The following is an 18,699-nucleotide window of genomic DNA, read 5'->3' on the forward strand; positions in this document are numbered from 1 at the left end:
CATTATCCAGGGTTATGGGCTTTAAAACAAGGGAATTTGCAAGTTTATGAAAATGCATGCTGGACATAGGCACCATTTTATTTCCTGATATCATGTAAGAAGCTGTTTCCAGGTTTTACTTTTCCTTTCAGTAGTTTAGTAAGTTTGCTTTACTTCAGTGAAGACCAATGTAGTGTTCATACTTTGTGACTAAATTTTGTGCCAACTGTCTCTTGCTCTCTTACTCTCTTGCTTTTATTAGTTGTTGAATAAATCTAATGGTTTGCCCCTATAGTTTCCTATAGTGTGCGTTTGGCTGTCTGCATGTTGGTGACTCAATTCAGCATGTTCCTTTCCTCCCTGTAGTTACTGTAAGTTACTAGTTGAATCTCCAGGCTCCATCATGTGTAGATTCCTTTCCTCAGGAAAGATCTGGTACTATTACCAGGCTCAGAGGTCCAAAAATCTACTCCCTTGGTTTCCTTGTCTCAGGCCTGGAAGAGTTCTTTGTCCAAAGTTCCTTCTTTGATAGGTATAGAGTTGAAGCCTTTTGTAGTTATTTTGTTTATTTGTTAGTTTTGGTTGATTGGTTTGTTTTGAGATCAGCTTCAGCACCTACCAAATGCCAGAATGGTTCCATTTTTCATATTATGAAGATTTTACATCAATTAAAGGCTTCCATGACATGAGTATCATGGACCAAATACTTCAATGACAACATTCCTTCTTATCTCACAATGGCCCGCTGCAATGAGATTAACACTGTCTCACATACAGAGTCAGAAACAGCAGTGAGCAGCTGGTGCTCACTGTGTGCTTGCTCATCAGTCTTTGGCGCATCCACTCTCCCAGTGCTATGAATTGAGTAAGGTTATTTAATCCTATGACCTAGGTCAGAAAGGAACAGAAAGTGTAAGTCTTGCTGATTTTGTCAAAGTCTAGCCACTAACTAATCAGGGGCTCTGATTTCAGACACAGCCTTTGCTTCTCAGCCCCAGGTACCTGGCAGGGAGAAGCCAAGTGTTGGCTCCATGTCAGAGAAGGGATATGTGTCAGCAGAGATGCCAACCACAGAATCCTAAATCTTGGCCAATCATATAACCAGCACTCTGTCAATTTCCTGACTTGCCAAATCTAGAGTTTAGGAATAAAGTCACTTCAGGACTCGACTGCATTCCTTTTTATCAAATACCCTTAGTTTCATGGTAACATTTTTTTCCAAAAAATGAAATTATAAATTCCTGGGCTGAGGATATTAGGACCTGGTCTAAATTCCCAGCATTCGTGTAAAAATGCCAGGCACTTGTAACCCCATCATTGGAGAGGAGGAGGATCCCTGAAGTTTGTTAACTATCCAGGCTAATGAGACCCTGTCTCAAAGGGCATTCATGAGGGTGACATCTGGCATTGTCTTCTGATGGTGTCTATAAGCACCCCTCCATACACACACACACACACACACACACACACACACACACACACACACACGCACACACGCATACACATGCACACACACGCATGCATGCACGCACATGCACACACAGGCACTGAGCATCAAGATGAGCCTTGCCTACCCTCTGTGCACAAGCTAGGGCTACAAGTGTGATTGCTCAGTGCACAAGATGACTAAGACAGGCTTGTTGGAGTCAACAAAAGAGAATTTGCATTCAGAAATGTATGGAGCAGCTACTGTGTGTGAGACCAATGGGTTTGTATAACATTTAACTGAAGAAAAGAGGACTGCACATTGAGGAAATGGCAGGTGTTTCATTTTAATGGGAACAGGGAATCTGAAGCTGAGTGCAGGGCCTGCAGGGAAGCTCAGTGTGGAGCATGAAAGGAGAAACTCCAGGGAAGCATCCCACTGGAGTGACCTCACAGGCTCCAGCTCTCAGAGATTACTAGTTTTTTTCTGATAATAAAGCAAGGTCCAAGCCCCTGTGGTCACATCCTCAGGCCTCCTGGCTCCCTGCCTTTGCTCTCACCCTCAGGCACGCAGGCCCTGTAGGACTTGTGACTTTTCTGATTCCTCCTGCCCCAGCTTTCTGTTTTCCCTGGATTCTTGCCCTCCCATTACAGCAAAGCTTTGGTCTTACCCAGCTTGTAAGAATGCTGTAGCCTTTTCCTTCCCCATTCTCAATCCCCAGCCAACACTCTCTTCTGCAACTCACTGATGAGTTCTGGAGACTATTGTGTAGGCACATTCTTATATTTTTGGTTGTGAGCTTGGTCTTTAGTGGCTGAGCCATCTCTCCAGCCCAGGTAGGCACATTCTTAAAAGTCTCTTGTCATATCTAACACAGGAAATTTATTGCAAACTTGCTTTTCTAAAATCTTCCGATCCTTCACCAAATTGTGTTCTTGGCTTCTCTTCCCATCCTTGTCCCTGCAAATTTAAAACATACCCTAGCCTTTTCTTTCCTTGCTCCTATGTCTTATATTTTTAGCCCTTCATTATTGATGTCCATATCATATCAGTCTTTTGTCCTTTCGTCTCCCTGGTCCATCTGTCCATTGGCAGAATTTCCTGTGAGCATCTCTCTCAATGCCTATGTGACCGCCCAAGCCTTAATTTAAATAAAGAGCGTTCTCTAAAATAATCCCCATTATAGAATTTACAATATTTTTTATGTTCTTCCCACCTTGTTGCCCTATTTAAGGATTTACAAAGCACAAAAGGAGCCAGGTGTGGTGGTGTGCTTTCATAACCCCAGCAATGTGTGGACAGTGAAGGCAGGAGCAACAGGAGGTTATTCTTGGCTAGAAAGCAAGTTCAAGGCCAACCTGGGCTTACCTGAGACACCCTTTTCAAAAACCAAATGCAACAGCAACAATGAAGCCCACAAGAGGGCAAATGTTCAAGCATTTTAAAGTAAAGAAATGACTTAAAATCCTCAAATAATTTCTTTGTGGTTTTATATTTATTAATTAGAAAGTGCAGTGATAGATGATGACTACTACGTATGTGAATTAAACAAATTCCACCCCATGTCCACACATTTGAAATTTTGTAAAACAGTGGATATGTTACTTTTTTTTTAATTAATAAAAAAAAACATTAGTTACTTATGGGAATTCTTTTTTTCTTTTTAATTGAACATTTTATTTATTTACAATACAGATGTCATCCCCTTCCCCCATTTCCCCTCCCTAGAACCCCCTATTCTATACCCCCTCTTTCTTTATGCTTTTATACCATTTTGATTATATCCATTCATTTAGGTCAGTTCTAGGTTGAGGGTCTAGCAATACAATAGACACAAATAGTTGAGGAAAAAGCAATACAATAAACACAAATAGTCAAAGAAAAAGCAAGGCATTAAGCCCAGTTATGTAAACACTCTCATGATCACTGTTTCTAAAGGTTTATCAGGATGACCAAAGTATCTGAGCCTACTTCCCTATCCTACCCCAAGGTCATTTTCATGTCTGAAGCCTACTTCTTTGTTCTAGCCTAAAATTTAGATTCCTGCCTGAGATTACTTCTTTGTTGTAGCCTACAATTTAGACTCCTACCTGAGATTACTTTTTTATTCTAGTCTAATGTCAGATTCCTGCTTGAAGCCTACGCCCTTATAGTTGGCTAATGTCAGCTTCTTGCCAAGCAGCCCCAAAGGCTCTCCACTTCCCCTTTTTTATTTTGTTGACAAGACTGAGCCTGTCTTAGGTCATTCGGACAAGAATGCCTTCCTTACTCATGGAATATGCATTATCAAAGGCAATGCACTTATGTCTTAGGTTGGTAAGGCTCTGTGCAGAATCTTACCCATCCTTGGCTTGCCAGCCTGTTAATTTAATAACTCTGTCTGGGGGTCCATTTTCAGGTTTAAGCCATGTACTTTGGCTGCTAACATGTTGGTGTTGTTAAAGATAAGCTTAACATGATGGGCAGGAATAAAAGTATTCCCAGGTCAAGAAGGGCTATCCTGATCAAACTATATATGCCATTCCTGAGGGTTGTCCTAAATGAGCTCAGGCCATGGATAATTTTATAGGCATTATCTGCAGCATCAAAGGTCAACAGAGCAGCATTCTTTAAATTCATAATCTCGCTATGTAAAGTTAACACACCCAGAGAGGTGTTAGGATTATGCCAAATATCCTACAGGTGTCTTTAAACTTTTTTCTAATTATAATGACAATCATTGCGAATTGCAAGAGTAACACTACTCCAATGATATTTGTCATGATATCTGGGTTGGCTCCTAACTCTTGAACCCTGAACCTCCTTCAGATAATTTGAATGGGTTATAGAGCATCATCCATTGTTCCAGATACCTATATAAATCCTGCTGTATACTCAATACATTAGTAATTTTTTTTGCTAGATGGTTAGCAAAAATAGTTGTCTTAACTCCTTGTGTCAATGCTATTGCAGAAGAAGTAGTGCTAGCCATTAATGGAATTAAAGCTGTTATACCAGCAATAATCAAGCCTGCTACCCTCTTACTTCTGCTTAAAGCTTAACTTACTTCTTCCAGCACTTTCAAGCTTTTTTCAGAGAATCAAGATTTTCTAATACTCAGTGCAGTGAGACAAAAGCTGGTTGATAGACCACTGTAACAGATATGCCAGGTTTCAACACACTAACACAATTGGAAATTATACAGTCAATGCAACTTACAATAATTGCTGTAGAAGAGACAAAACCAATTTTAGCTTGACAATTAAAAGAGCCTTAAAACATGCACTAACCCTTGTTTGAAATCCAAATCCTGTCCCAACATTATCTCCTGCTATTCTATCATCTTAGTGAGCTACAGCTAGTATCCAAATATGTTTCTGACAAAGTTCAGATCCAGTCTTCCAAAAGTAGACTGGTATTTCCCATATTGGATTGATTTCTAGACCAGTACATGATTGAGTCCTAATAGCTGGGCACCTTTAAGAAGAATACAAGAGACACAATTTCTCTTTTCGATTCTCTATCCCACAAGGTCTAAAAACTTGAGGCACAGCAGCTTGTTCCATCTGGGATATAGTCAAGCAAAGGTGGGTCAGGAACATATGTCCAATACAGCTCCCCAGTCACCCTTGTCAGGGAACTCAGCAAGTTAACAGGTCAGCATCATTCTTTGTCTCAGCAACAGTATGTTTCACCAATCTTTTTAAAGTTCCATGGGCCTCTTCCACAATACCTTGTCCTTGAGGATTTTATGAAATCCCCGTAAAAATAAATTATTGACAAAAAATCTTGACTGCTCAGCTACAATTGCCAGACCCATTATCTTTTTTTTTAAATTGGATATTTTATTTATTTATCTTTCACCGTTATCTCCTCTCCCATTCCCCTCGAAAACTGCTTATCCAATCCCCCCTCCTCCTATTTCTATGAGGGTGTGCTCCCATTCACCATCCTCCCATTCCCACCTCCCTGCTCTCAAATTCCCCAACACTAGGGAATCTAAACTTTCAGGCACCAAGGCCCTCCACTTGCACTGATGTCTGACAAGGCCACCTTCAACTACCTATACAGGTGAAGCTATGAGTCTCTCTCTTAGTGTTCTCAGGCTGGAGGTTTTAGAACGGCTACTCCAGCTTGTTTCTTAGGACCATTTGCTTGAAAAATTGTTTTCTAGCCTTTTACTCTAAGGTAGTGTCTGTCTTTGTCACTGAGGTGGGTTTCCTGTATGCAGCAAAATGCTGGGTCCTGTTTATGTATCTAATCCTTTAGCCTATGTCTTTTTATTGGGGAATTGAGTCCATTGATGTTAAGAGATATTAAGGAGAGGAAGATGGTTGCTTCCTGTTATTTTTGTTATTAGCTATGGCATTGTCTGTGTGGCCATCTTCTTTTGCATTTGTTGGAAGATTACTTTCTTGCTCTTTCTAGGGTATAATTTCCCTCCTTGTATTGGAGCTTTCCAACTATTATCCTTTGTAGTACTGGATTTGTGGAAAGATATTGAGTAAATTTGGTTTAGTTGTGGAATATCTTGGTTTCTCCATCTATGGTAATTGAGAGTTTTGCTGGGTTGGCATTTGTGTTCTCTTAGGGTCTGTATGACATCTGTCCAGGATCTTCTCATATTTATAGTATCTGGTGAAAAGTCTGGTGTAATTCTGATAGGTCTGCCTTTATATGTTACTTGGCCTTTTTCCCTTACTACATTTAATATTCTTTCTTTGTTCTGTGCATTTGGTGTTTTGATTATTATGTGACAGAAGGTATTTCTTTTCTGGTCTAGTCTATTTGGCGTTCTGTAGGCTTCTTGTACGTTTATGGGCATGTCCTTCTTTAGGTTAGGGAAGTTTTCTTCTATAATTTTGTTCAAGATATTTATTGGCCCTTTAAGTTGGGAATCTTCACTCTCTTCTATACTTATTATCCTTAGGTTTGATATTCTCATTGTGTCCTGGATTTCCTGGATGTTTTGTGTTAAGAACTTTTTGCATTTTGCATTTTCTTTGACAGCTGTGTCGATATTTTCTTTTTCGTTTTGCCTTTTCGAGACAGGGTTTCTCTGTGTAGCTCTGGCTGTCCTGGAACTCACTCTGTAGGCCAGCCTGGCCTCGAACTCAGAAATCCGCTTGCCTCTGCCTCCCAAGTGCTGAGATTAAAGGCGTGCGCCACCACTGCCCGGCTGTGTCGATATTTTCAATGGTATCTCCTGCACCTGAGATTCTCTCTTCTATCTCTTGTATTCTGTTGGTGATGCTTGCATCTATGACTCCTGATCTTTTTCCTAGGTTTTCTATCTCCAGGAGAGTCTCCTTTTGTGATTTCTTTATTGTTTCTACTTCCTTTTTAATGTCCTGGATGATTTTGTTCAATTCCTTCACCTGTTTGGTTGTGTTCTCTTGTAATTTTTAAAGGGATTTTTCTGTTTCCTCTTTAAGGGCTTCTACCTGTTTACCTGTGATCTCCTCAGTTTCTTTGAGAGAGTTATTTATGTCTTTCTTAAAGTCCTTTATCATCATCATTAGAAGTGATTTTAAATATGAATCTTGCTTTCCTGGTGATATGGGGAATTCAGGACTTTCTAGTGTGGGAGAACTAGGTTCTGATGATGCCAAGTACCCTGGGTTGCTGATGCTTATGTTCTTGCGCTTGCCTTTTGCCATCTGGATCTCCTTAGTGCTACCTGCCTTGTCTCTGACTGGAGCCTGTCTCTCCTTTTATCTTGGTTGTGTCAGAACTGTGTGGGGTGGGTGTTACTACTGGGGTTAGAGCTGAGGCCCAAGATCTGATCAGTGCTCGGGCACAGACAGAAAGGAACTAGTGTTCCAGGCCAGGAGTGAATTCCTGGGTTCTAGTGAGTCTCAGTTACTCCGTGTTTGGGATGGGTGTTGCTGTCTCCCTACCTAAGATACTGCCCAGGTTAGAGCTCCTTGGAGCCTGCTTCCTCTGGGTTTTGTAAGACTGGGTGCAGAGCTGCCACCCTGGATCTGCTCAGTGCTCGGGCCTAGACCGGACGGAACCCACTCATGGGAATTCTTTAAAGAAAGTATGAACATTCAAGCATCCATGTCTTACCACAACTCCCACACACTGAAAAGTTCCATCTAGACACATCAGAGGTGACTAGGCAGGATGGTCGAGTGGTTTATGTTTATTAAACTCCTCTTAACCTTCTTTTGGAAACCTCTATGTTGACATAGAAACACATGCAAAATGGCAGTAGCAGTAGTTGTCAGTGAGCTAGAGGCAGCATTGATAAAATGAAGATGCTACAGTAATGTCTAAGACCCAAGTAACAAGTTAGACTCCGGTGAGGCCCTGCTGTATGTCTCCATTTGGTGGATGCAGAAGAGAAAGAGGAGGGTACCCTCACAGAGCTATCTCCTCCAAAGGTCAAGTGTTCTGTTCCACAGCTCAATTCTTCCTACACTGTCCTGTTATTACTTCTCTTTCTGAGCTGCTTCAGGGCAGTGATTGCCAGAACTTCCAAAAGTCTAGCCCAGGCTGGAAAGAGCATCTGTGCATTAAGATAGGCAGGCAGAGGGATGCAGTGGGAGGAAGGGGGATGCAGAAGGAGGAAGGGGGATGCAGAGGGAAGAAGGGGGATGCAGAAGGAGGCAGAGGGAGGAAGGGGGATGCAGAGGGAGGAAGGGGGATGCAGAGGGAGGAAGGGGGATGCAGAAGGAGGCAGAGGGAGGCAGAGGAAAGACAAGGGAATCACTGGAGACACCAAAGCCAACAGAGGCATCTCCACTGAATATATTTGAAATTGAAGAAAATTCCAAAATGTGTAAAGCTTCAGAGGTTTTCAGGTCTTGGGGTTCTTGTAGTCAAATATGTCATAACTGGCTCCTGAATGAAAAAGGAACTCAGAAAAATCTAGGTACTGTATATGCATTCCAGATGCAGTAGAAAAGAATGAGTTTTTTTTTTTATCAGAAACATAAATTTTAGAAAGCTACTTCTGTTCTCAAAGTAATTTTAAAACAGTGGATTGTGAAAGAAAATAACAGAATGTCTGTATTAAATTGCTGTTGTTTAGTTATAAGTAAACACCTCAGGCAGGGTTTCTTACTTACTTTACTTAGCTTACGTTTTCAGAGGCTGGAAGTCCACAAATGGGGGCTTCCTTAGTCCGGCCAGTTGCGAGGATTAAACGGTCTTAATGTCAGGAGTGTATGTAAGAGGAAAAATAATGATCTCATCTCAAACCAGAAAGCCAAAACCAGATCAGTCTCTCAAAACAGAAAACCAGGAAGAGACACAATGTCAGGATGAGGCATGTTTAAGAACTTGCTCACACGGAAACTCACCCCAGAGTTGAATGTGGTGGCACATGCTGGGTAGCATTTGACACATGGAAGCAACAGGATCTAGTAGTTCAGTATTATCTTTAGCTACCTACTAAGTTTGAAGCTATCCTGGGCTATGTGAGACCTACAAAAAGAAAAATATAAAGAGAGAAAAAAGCTTCACTTAACAATATTACTATGCTCTATCGCTGACATCAGCATCCCATCTCACTGGTAATGTTCCTGTGACCTGACATCAGCATCCCATCTCACTGGTAATGTTCCTTGTGACCTAAAGACCCCCCACTGGAATGAACACCTGAATTCCCCACACTGGAAACATACTCCAGACGTGGAGATTTAAGGGACTAACAACATTCAAACTGTGGCAACACCCAATGAGGGCAAGCAGGCAGAGGTGAAGATAGAGCTGCTGAGAGCTGAATTTGCATTGAGCATCTTAACTGAAGAAGGGAAAGCTGGGATGTTCTGAAGAAGTGGAGATGCTTGAGCTATACCCTTAGTGGTGTATAAGATTTCCTGGAGCTGAGAGAGAAGATGAATGTAGACTGGTGAGGCGTGGTGTAGCATGAAGAGCCATACAAATCAGGGAAAGAATGTAGACGTTTCTGGTAACAGTAAATAATGAATAGCTGGGCCAGGGAATTTGGTACTCAGAGAGTGATGTAGAATTTGAAAAGCTGTACCCTGAGAAGGAACTGCTAACAGTGAGTGTGGGCAGGAGGGTGGTCACACAGAACAAGCTGATGTTCAAACTGATTTTATCGAAACACAGACACACACAAGACTTTATAGTCCCCGCAGCCACCTGTGTGATGGTAACAAGCTAATAATTGCTCTGAAAGTGTTTTGGAAATGTTGATGGTATGCTATTCATACAGCAAGCATGCATATAATTATAAAGTTCTGCAAATTAGCAGTACGTAATAGAGCAGAGGGGAGGAGAAGATGGATTGGTTGGAGGAATGGCAATATGCAGCACTGTTTCTAGTCATAGTCTCAACAAACCGATCATCTTACCAGGCACAAAAGACTATGTGCTGAGAACAGAGAAGAGTGGAGAACAGAGCTTGGTGGCCAAGTTAACTTTTAGCCTAAAAGTAAAGATGAGTAGAACCAGGAACCAGAGCATCCCATGGGGCGGGCCTTTGCACAGAGAAGCTGGACTGAGCCAGCAGAACACAGCCAGGCAGGACGATGACAGCACGTATGGTGGTCTTCCCAGGGGTGGTGGCACTTGAGGTGTCCGTTGAAGGATGAGTTGGGATAAAAGGCACCCGGATGAAATAGTGCAGGAAGTGGCGGGCACAGTGATTGGGCAGCTGGAGAGGCAACTGCGAGTTTTTCTTGAACAATACACGGAGGATGGTTCTATAAATCTGGGAAGCTTTCACGGTTGGTCAAGCTGTATAATCACCTGGCTGCCCGCCAAGGGAAGCTGTGCGCACACGCTTTTCAGCCCACTGTGTGATTTAGTGGGGCGGCAAGTATCTATTGAGTGCCCATTATGTATCGCTGGCATCTGGGGAAGAAAGGGGAAAAGAAAGCAGGCAGAAACTCAAATATTGTGGAAAATGGAGCATCTCGTGTTGAGTGTGAGGTACATCCATGGTTTCATGTGACTTGGCCATGAGCAGAGACAGTGTGGCTATTGTTGTGGCAGCCAGCGTTGCTGTCCCCGACCTGTGTCCGCTGCCAGCCCACTCTTTGTGGCCCCGTGTGTCTTACGGCTCCTTTGTATATGACATCTTGATTGTAGTCACATCTTCATATTGCCTTGATATGGAATCCTCGCTGCATCATCCGTTGCAGGTGTGGGCCTCCCAGTAAAGTAGCCAGAAGACACAGGCACAAGCGTAACCCAACAAACAGCCTGTGGGTTTCCAATAGTTTCCCTTTCTGCCATACGTTTTCCACACTCTGCTTGCTTCGGCGGCGTACAAAGCTGCAAGGTCCCCATGGCACTTTTGTTGAGAATAGCCACGTGAAAGAAGGGATACTTGTATCAGGGTCACAAGAAAACACTGGGAGAAGCTGCAAGCAAGCTTCTGACTTGACGTCCGGGAATGGTTTTTCTTGTTACATTAAATTTGGGTCGTATTCTTCTCTGCTCTAGCCCTGGCTACTTCACCTCAAGCCATCCTGCTGCCCCAAACTCTTCCATTTGTTTTTCGACAAACACAGACTATTTGTCTCCAGCCATTGCCTCAGACTATATCCTGTTTCATTCAGTTTACTGCCAGATTTCTCCAGAAAGTTATGTCTACTTCCTGTCATCTATAGGATGACATATTGCTTCTATCATCATCATTAACCAAAAAGTAGACCCAAGAAAAGGCTCATCTATGTCTCTCTTCATGACTTTTATATGAACAAGCAGTACCAGGTAAATGTTCTCTGCTGGAGGTCTTGAGAAGAGGAGGCCATCTTGGAGGAATTATACACTGAGCTAGAATTCCAAACCCAATGGGGCAGCCTCTGGTTTGGACTGGAACTTCAGTTGTCATAAGTTCCAGCAGCAAGGTAAGAAAAATAGTTTGGATAGTGCTCCTTGAAACACACAACCAGGACATTCAGAGTTTAAACGACAACTAAGTCCCTGATTCTTATCACCGTTAGTAAAGTCTTCCCATAATGGCTAAGGTAATAGAATATTCTACTCTAAGGTTTTAACTTTTAAAGGTAAATTGGCCAGAGACAGATAAAACAGATAGATATTGAGAGAGTAATATGCTTTGATGTATGCAGATTAAAGTAAAATGTTTCAATAATCCATAGATAAATGCCATCACTAATCGCTGAAAAGCGGTACTCAGTATTCCGGGTCCTAAGGACATTCACAAACCTGGATGGCATCCAGACCCTCTGCACATATCCCTGTTTGTCAGTGTTTTGTGCCCTGGCTAAGGAAAGAGGCAAGTGATCTGAGTCCAGAAAGCAGCAGCAGGAGCCAGCCAGGCCCCTCTCCCCTAAGGAGTAGTTCTTCTACCAGACTGGAAGAAGCCACTACCCTGTTGATGCCTGCAGATCTCTCTAAGGCAAAGTAGCAGAACCAGCATCAAAGGAGGGAACCCCTGAAACATCAGAAGTCCCCTTTGTAGGGAAACACCCTTTCCCTACAAAGTGCACTTTATCACAGACAGACAGACAGACAGACAGACAGACAGACAATGCTATTGTAATCCAATTAGGAGAGTTTTACTGATTTTCTTTGCAGTAGTAGAGTTTGCTGATGGGAATGTTAAAGATCGTCTGAGAGAAAGGTGATACACATGGAAACCGAGGACATAAATGAACCTATAAGAGATTAAGTCATTTAGAATATGCTAAAACAAAACAGACATAATAAATGTCACCAGGTGATTAAATTTCTTGAAGGCAGAGACCATATTTATTTTCTCCGTGTGTATGTGAATTTCTGTGTATTTTGGTACCTAGAAAAGGTTATGTTATATAAAGGTTCTTAATAGTTATTTTCTGTTTACATGGATTGCTGATACAGCAATCTAATGGCTTAATTCTTATACGTTAGCTGTATATGATTTATTTGATGTGGATTATTTTATTCTTATTCACTGGTCTATCTTACTATGGCTTGTTCTATCTATCTATCTATCTATCTATCTATCTATGTATCTATCTATCTATCATTTATAGACATAATCTCTGCAGCCCAAGTGAACTTTGAATTTTATGTGTACCTTCAACTTTTCCAGATCCTCTTGCTTAGACCTCCAGAGTGGTAAGAACACAGGCATGTGTACCAAACTCAGTCTTTATGCAGTGGCAGGAACTTAACCAAGGGCTTTAAGCATGCTAAGCAATCAAGTTGCAACACTCGCCTCAATTTATTTGTTTATTTTTAATTGTCCATAAACATATGCCACTAAATTGCTGGTGGTGGCGAATACCTTGGCTATTTGGTGCCTAGATCACCTTAATTACAACCTATTTCTTTTCAGGAGAGCTGAATAGGTTTTTTTGTTTTGGTTTGGTTTTAGTTTTGAGACAGGGATTCCCAAAGGAGCCTTAGCTGGGTAGACCAGGCTGGCCTTGAACTCACAGTGATCTGCCTGCCTTTGCCTCCTGAGTGCTGAAATTAAAGGCGTGTTACCCCATGCTTGACTTCTGAATACCATTTAAAAATGTCATCCTGTTCACCTTCAGGAGCAGGCAGAGTTAAATGGCCGCACCTCAGCCTATGAGAGTGGGGCCCATGTACTCGTTCCAACCTAGCCAGGTCAGGGTTACTGCTTCACCACCTTTGTTCTTGGCCCTCATATGGGAGTCCCCAAGGTCCCTGTCTTAGCCCTGTTGCTTTTCTTTCATTCTACCTTCCTAAGTGACGTCACCCATTCCTGTGGTTTTAAACACTGTGTTTGCTCTATCTCTTCAGCCTTCATTTGCCCCAGACACTCATGTGTCCCTGCTGGACATTTTTATCTTTCAGGGGAAATGAAGAAAATATTTTAGTAAGTCTAAAATGAAGCTTCTGGTGTTCGTGTCTCTTGTTACTATACGCAAACAGTTCCGTTCCTGACTTTTCCTAGAAGGTCATGTTATACCAGGCAGTCTATGCAAACACATATAGGTATATTGGCTGTTGTAGAAGTACCCATTTGACTGCTTAACCCAAGTGCCATTTAAGGTATCAACCCCCTGGCTTAGTCCACTGCCAATCCATGAGAAGTTATACTCATGGCACTTGTTTGGCTTGACAGGAAGCCTTGCCTGTGTTGACTTGTCTCCAGTTCCACCTGAGCTCTCAAACCTGAGCCAGTGTCATCTTCTGTCAGTGAAGTCTTTGAAACCAGAGACCACTCTTGGACCTTGAAGACCAAATTTCTCTACTGAAGCAATCATACCTTCCAAACCAGGAAAACTGTGGTGTCCATGCTCTCTGACTTAGTGGATGTGTAGCCTGTTGTACTTGGAACACAATAAAAAGTGTCACAGTGACTTCCCCTGCACACAGTGCCTCCTCTGTACCTATCCAAGCTCTCTCTCCGCCTTCCCTACCAGCAGGCTCATGTTGTGGTACATATGCTGTATGCTGTCTTCCTCACTGTTCCTAAGACATGACAAGGGCTTCACTATTATGTCTCAGAAATGGCTGCCACTCTATCTACTATGAAATAAAATAGAATGTAAATGTAAATTTATATTATGTTAATATTATATAGTAATATAATTACATATTAATATAAAATTTATATGACATTGTATTAAATTATATTATGTCTATTTCTTTCCCCTGCCAACAACATTTCCCATTTGTTCTGTTTTGGGCTTTTCACATTATCTATATCTATCAATATGTCTCGTGTATATACATATATCTCTATCTATTTCTATCTCTATCTCTGCATACCTGTTACTGAAAAGTAATAACTGTTCACCTTTTCCCCTAGGGTTTTATATTATAAAGGAAAATTTCAGTCCCCTTTGTTCCCCTCTCTTGCATGCCACCCTCCTTCTTCATCCCATGAGCAACAGACATTGTGGGCTGCTTGTCCCCATTTATTTCTCTCTTCCTTGACTTTGTTCAATTGTCCCTACACCTCCTGCTCTCACCTCTATGGCACTGGCAAAGGTCAAGTACAGCTTAATGGTAACCAATGAGGAATGAAGGCAAGAGACTCAGAGGCTGGTTTCTGTGGGGCTCCACCTAGCCAGGAACTCACACCTTCTTGTAGAGGTTCCTTTCCTTCTACCTGCCCTTGGAAGTTTGTCTTTAAGGAACTGGGTTGGGCTGGGACAGGCAGGCTATCTGGACATCTAATCCAATGCCAGAGGCATGCACTGACTGGTAACTTTGTTCTGTCTTTATCATCTGCCAGCTGCTTATCTCCTATAGCTCCTTACTCTTGACTAAAAACAACCTCAACACTCTAGCCAGAAGGAAGCCAGACTTCGTAAATGCCTCCACATGTCTTCCCCTAAACAACAAAGAAAAAAAAAAAGATTTTTCCTGATGTTGTTAATTATCTTTTTGGCTAGTGTCTTATTCTACCACGGTATTTTTTTTTAACCCTGGTTGGTTGTATGTGTCTAAAGCCAATATTGTGAAAGTCTTACCCAGGGACAAGTCTCCATTTGGATATGATGTGTTTGGGATGATCTCTTGGACTGATTTCACCATTTTTCTTTCCTGCTTGTAGGTCCCAGCATGTTCACATTCCTGACTTCTGTTACCGCAGCCATCAGCGGCCTCCTAGTGGGTTATGAACTTGGGCTCATCTCTGGAGCTCTTCTGCAGATCAGAACACTATTAGCCCTGACCTGCCAGGAGCAGGAAATGGTTGTGAGCTCCCTCCTCATTGGGGCATTCCTTGCCTCTCTTAGTGGAGGCATGCTGATAGACAGGTATGGAAGAAGGCTCACCATAATCCTGTCATCCTGCCTCCTAGGACTTGGAAGTTTAGTCTTGATAATGAGTTTGTCTTACACACTTCTTATCATGGGGCGTGTTGCTATAGGGGTTTCTATCTCCCTCTCTTCCATTGCCACGTGTGTGTACATTGCGGAGATTGCCCCCCAACACAGAAGAGGACTTCTTGTGTCACTGAACGAGCTGATGATTGTCACTGGTATCCTCTTGGCCTATATTTTAAATTACGCATTTGCCAACATCTCCAATGGTTGGAAGTATATGTTTGGCCTCGTGATTCCCCTGGGGGTTCTGCAAGCAATCGCAATGTACTTTCTTCCCCCAAGTCCTCGTTTCCTGGTGATGAAGGGACAAGAGGAGGCTGCGGGCAAGGTCCTTGGGAAGCTAAGAGTGATCTCAGACACCACCGAAGAACTCACTTTGATCAAATCTTCCTTGAAAGATGAGTATCAGTATAGGTTTTGGGATCTGTTTCGGTCCAAGGACAACATGAGGACCAGAATCCTGATAGGGCTAACACTGGTATTTTTTGTCCAAACCACTGGCCAGCCAAACATACTATTCTATGCATCAACGGTCTTGAAGTCTGTTGGCTTCCAGAGCAATGAGGCAGCTAGCCTTGCCTCCACTGGGGTTGGAGTGGTCAAAGTGGTTAGCACCATCCCTGCAACCCTCCTTGTGGACCATGTTGGCAGCAAAACCTTCCTCTGCATTGGCTCCTCTGTGATGGCTGCTTCCCTATTGACCATGGGCGTTGTGAATCTCAATATCAACATGAACTTCACCAACATCTGCAGAAGCCATAGTCCTCTTAACCAGTCCCTGGAGGAGTTTGTGTTCTATGCAACAGGAAACCTGTCGATTAGCAACAGCAGTATCAGAGAGCACTTTAAAAGAATCACTCCCTACAGCAAGGGCTCATTTATGCCCATGGGGAATGGCATGGATCCGAAAGGGGAGATGACCTTCACATCTTTACCAAATGCTGGACTGAGCCAAACTGCACACCAGGGAGTCACAGACCCTGCAGTCATCCCAGCTGCTTACAAATGGCTGTCCCTGGCCAGCTTGCTTGTTTATGTGGCTGCGTTTTCAATTGGTCTGGGACCCAGTAAGTACCTCACTTCTTATTCTTCCGCTCTATCACTTCCGATTGTTCTATACCACCTGTCATCAGTTCAAACAATCTAGAATCAGGTAAAGCTTTGTTAGACGCAAGTACAAGAAGCAAAATGAGCATACTGGTGGACTGTGGGAAATAATTATAGGCCACAGCAGTAGAGTCTCAGTCCCGGAGGCTTTCCATGCTGCGGCCGGTCCCACACGTAGGAGGAGCATCTAAGGTTCCAGTGGCCTGAAGGCTTTGGCGGCAGGCCCCAATGACATGAGGAAGTCCTTGGTTCCTAAAGGGTTTATTGTCATGGCGGATGGTGGATGAATCTGGAAGTACCCCCGTAAAACTCAGGGCAGTCCCGAGTTATATAGGGAGGGAGAAAGGGGGAGGATCTGGGGAGGCATGCTTAATTTGCTCCGCCCTCTGGCCTTCATTAGTATGTAAATCCCTAGGGCCTGAGGCCTCTAGTCACGCCCTCTACCTGTGCACTTTGGGAGGGGCTGTCTGGCCTACATGACTGAACAATGTAATTCTATGTAGACTAGACTGCTTTTCAGGGCCCTAGGTTCTAGGGACGCACCGAACTCCTGCAGGTTCTCATGCAGAGTCTCGGGGTTCTAGGCAACTTCCCAGCCATGACCCAGAATACTCTTACACAGTCCCACAGTGGACGCCCAATGTTCTGCAAAGGTGGGAAATGTGCTTGTTGTAATCTGCTTCTGGAAAGCATAAAGCCCATGTTTGTCTACAGGATCAGTTACTCATTGTTATCCACATCATATGAGCATACTTTAGCACAATTGACCAGGGATGAATCAGACCTGGAAAGAGATTAATTACTCAATGGCATTAGATTGTTTGTTGTATAGATGCAACTTTATTGAGGTTGCGTTGCATTCTATGAATCTCTTTATGGATAGAAGGGGAACAAATATTTTTTTATTTTTTAACAAAGATTTTGTTAATGATTGATGCATTCACTAATAATAAGAATGGAATTACAAGGTGGGAAGAGTTATTTATTTCTTATTTGGGTAAGTTTGGTTTACTAGAGTAGTTTCCTTGGGGAATGTCATGCTCTTTCATTAAATGGGAGGATGAATATGTGGTTGGTCCCATCCAACACAAAACAAGTTTGACAACTTACCAGGACCTACCTGCAAGGTTCTTTCATTTTCTAGACTTGGTCTGTTCAAACACAGACACACTTGCTGAGATAGTCTGTCTCTGTTCTGCAGTCTTTTGCCTCACAAGATGTCTCAACCTTTTCCAGGGAGGTTGTGAAGGATCTTTCATACCTGTTACTAGGGGAAATGCTTAAAGTCAAGGGTAACCCACCTCCCCTCTAATTCCCATCTCTCTTCTTGCCTCCCCTCTTTCTCCTCCATCATTCCACCCTCTTCTTCATTCCCTCCAGTTAGTAGAGTTATCTACAAGGATCAAGGTGACAAATTATCTCTAATAAAGGCTGGTCTCTTTCTGATTGTCAATCAGTCAGATTGGATCTCAGTCAATCAATACCCTTGAACATGCTGCTTTAGCCTCTCCTGTCCTAATTCCACTACCAACTCATTATTTAAATTTTACACTTCTAAAATATCAGTTTCTAGATATTGATTTTTTCCAAATTCCAGATAGGCATGGATCTCATGGATCCTCTACTGTCTTCACTTACCCAAGGCAAACCAGGACTAAGTAGCTGTAACTATGGTGGGTAGCCAGAGAAGGCCATCTTCTGTCACGATGGGTGGGTAGATTTCCCATATAATCTGTGAAGGGGTAGCTAGAGTAAATATCACTACACCATAGACTCTGATTGGTCTGTCTCAGCTTTGATCCCATTCATTAAGACGTTATCATAGAAAGGTGTTCACCCATGATACACTTATGTGACTGCTCTGGTTTTTCGAACTAATGACATTTGGTGAAGCATCAGTATAGATGGTATCATATACCAAGGAACAACTTGATATTGTCTATTAAACTTTGCTGCATAAACAAGTACAGTGAGACTTGTTCATCTGATAAACTGTGCATAGTAGTTACCTATCTACTGGTTTTCTTTGCCAGCATTTTTTTCCCATGTCCATCATGAAACTAAAGATGTTTCTTTTATATAGCTATTTTTGATCCAATCCTCTGAAACATCAAGGGTTACCTTAGTATCTGAGAAAAAGCATAAAACAGATGTGCCCCCTGGTTTTAAAGTTGAGACCCTCTTCAGTTGAAAGGGTTGCTGTTATATGTGATACAAATCATAAGAGAGCCATTGGCCTTGAATTTTTAGAACCAGCCTATGTAGGGAGCAGAGGAAGCCCCAAGTGAGTGAAGTCCTATGAATGTGTACTTCGACATGAGCAAGGCCTGTCCAGGGCTTAGGTATCAATGGCCTATGGTAGACTGGCAAGGCCATTACCCATATGGGCCAGGCAATCCTCAGAAGATTCTTTCTTTTCTTTCTTTCTTTCTTTCTTTCTTTCTTTCTTTCTTTCTTTCTTTC

The 18,699-nt window shown here is 42.5% G+C and overlaps 1 protein-coding gene across 1 annotated transcript in view; it reads left to right on the top strand.

The window, feature by feature from the left end:
• Window positions 1–18,699, top strand: part of Slc2a12 (solute carrier family 2 member 12) — a 54,606-nt gene that overhangs the window by 5,465 nt on the left and 30,442 nt on the right. Inside the window, exon 2 of the mRNA XM_028777362.1 lies at window positions 14,856–16,196. Within this exon, the coding sequence (XP_028633195.1) occupies window positions 14,856–16,196 (1,341 nt within the window). The remainder of the gene's footprint in view (window positions 1–14,855; window positions 16,197–18,699) is intronic.

This window comes from Grammomys surdaster, unplaced genomic scaffold (assembly GCF_004785775.1).
Source record: "Grammomys surdaster isolate TR1022 unplaced genomic scaffold, NIH_TR_1.0 280, whole genome shotgun sequence".
NCBI lineage: Eukaryota > Metazoa > Chordata > Mammalia > Rodentia > Muridae > Grammomys > Grammomys surdaster.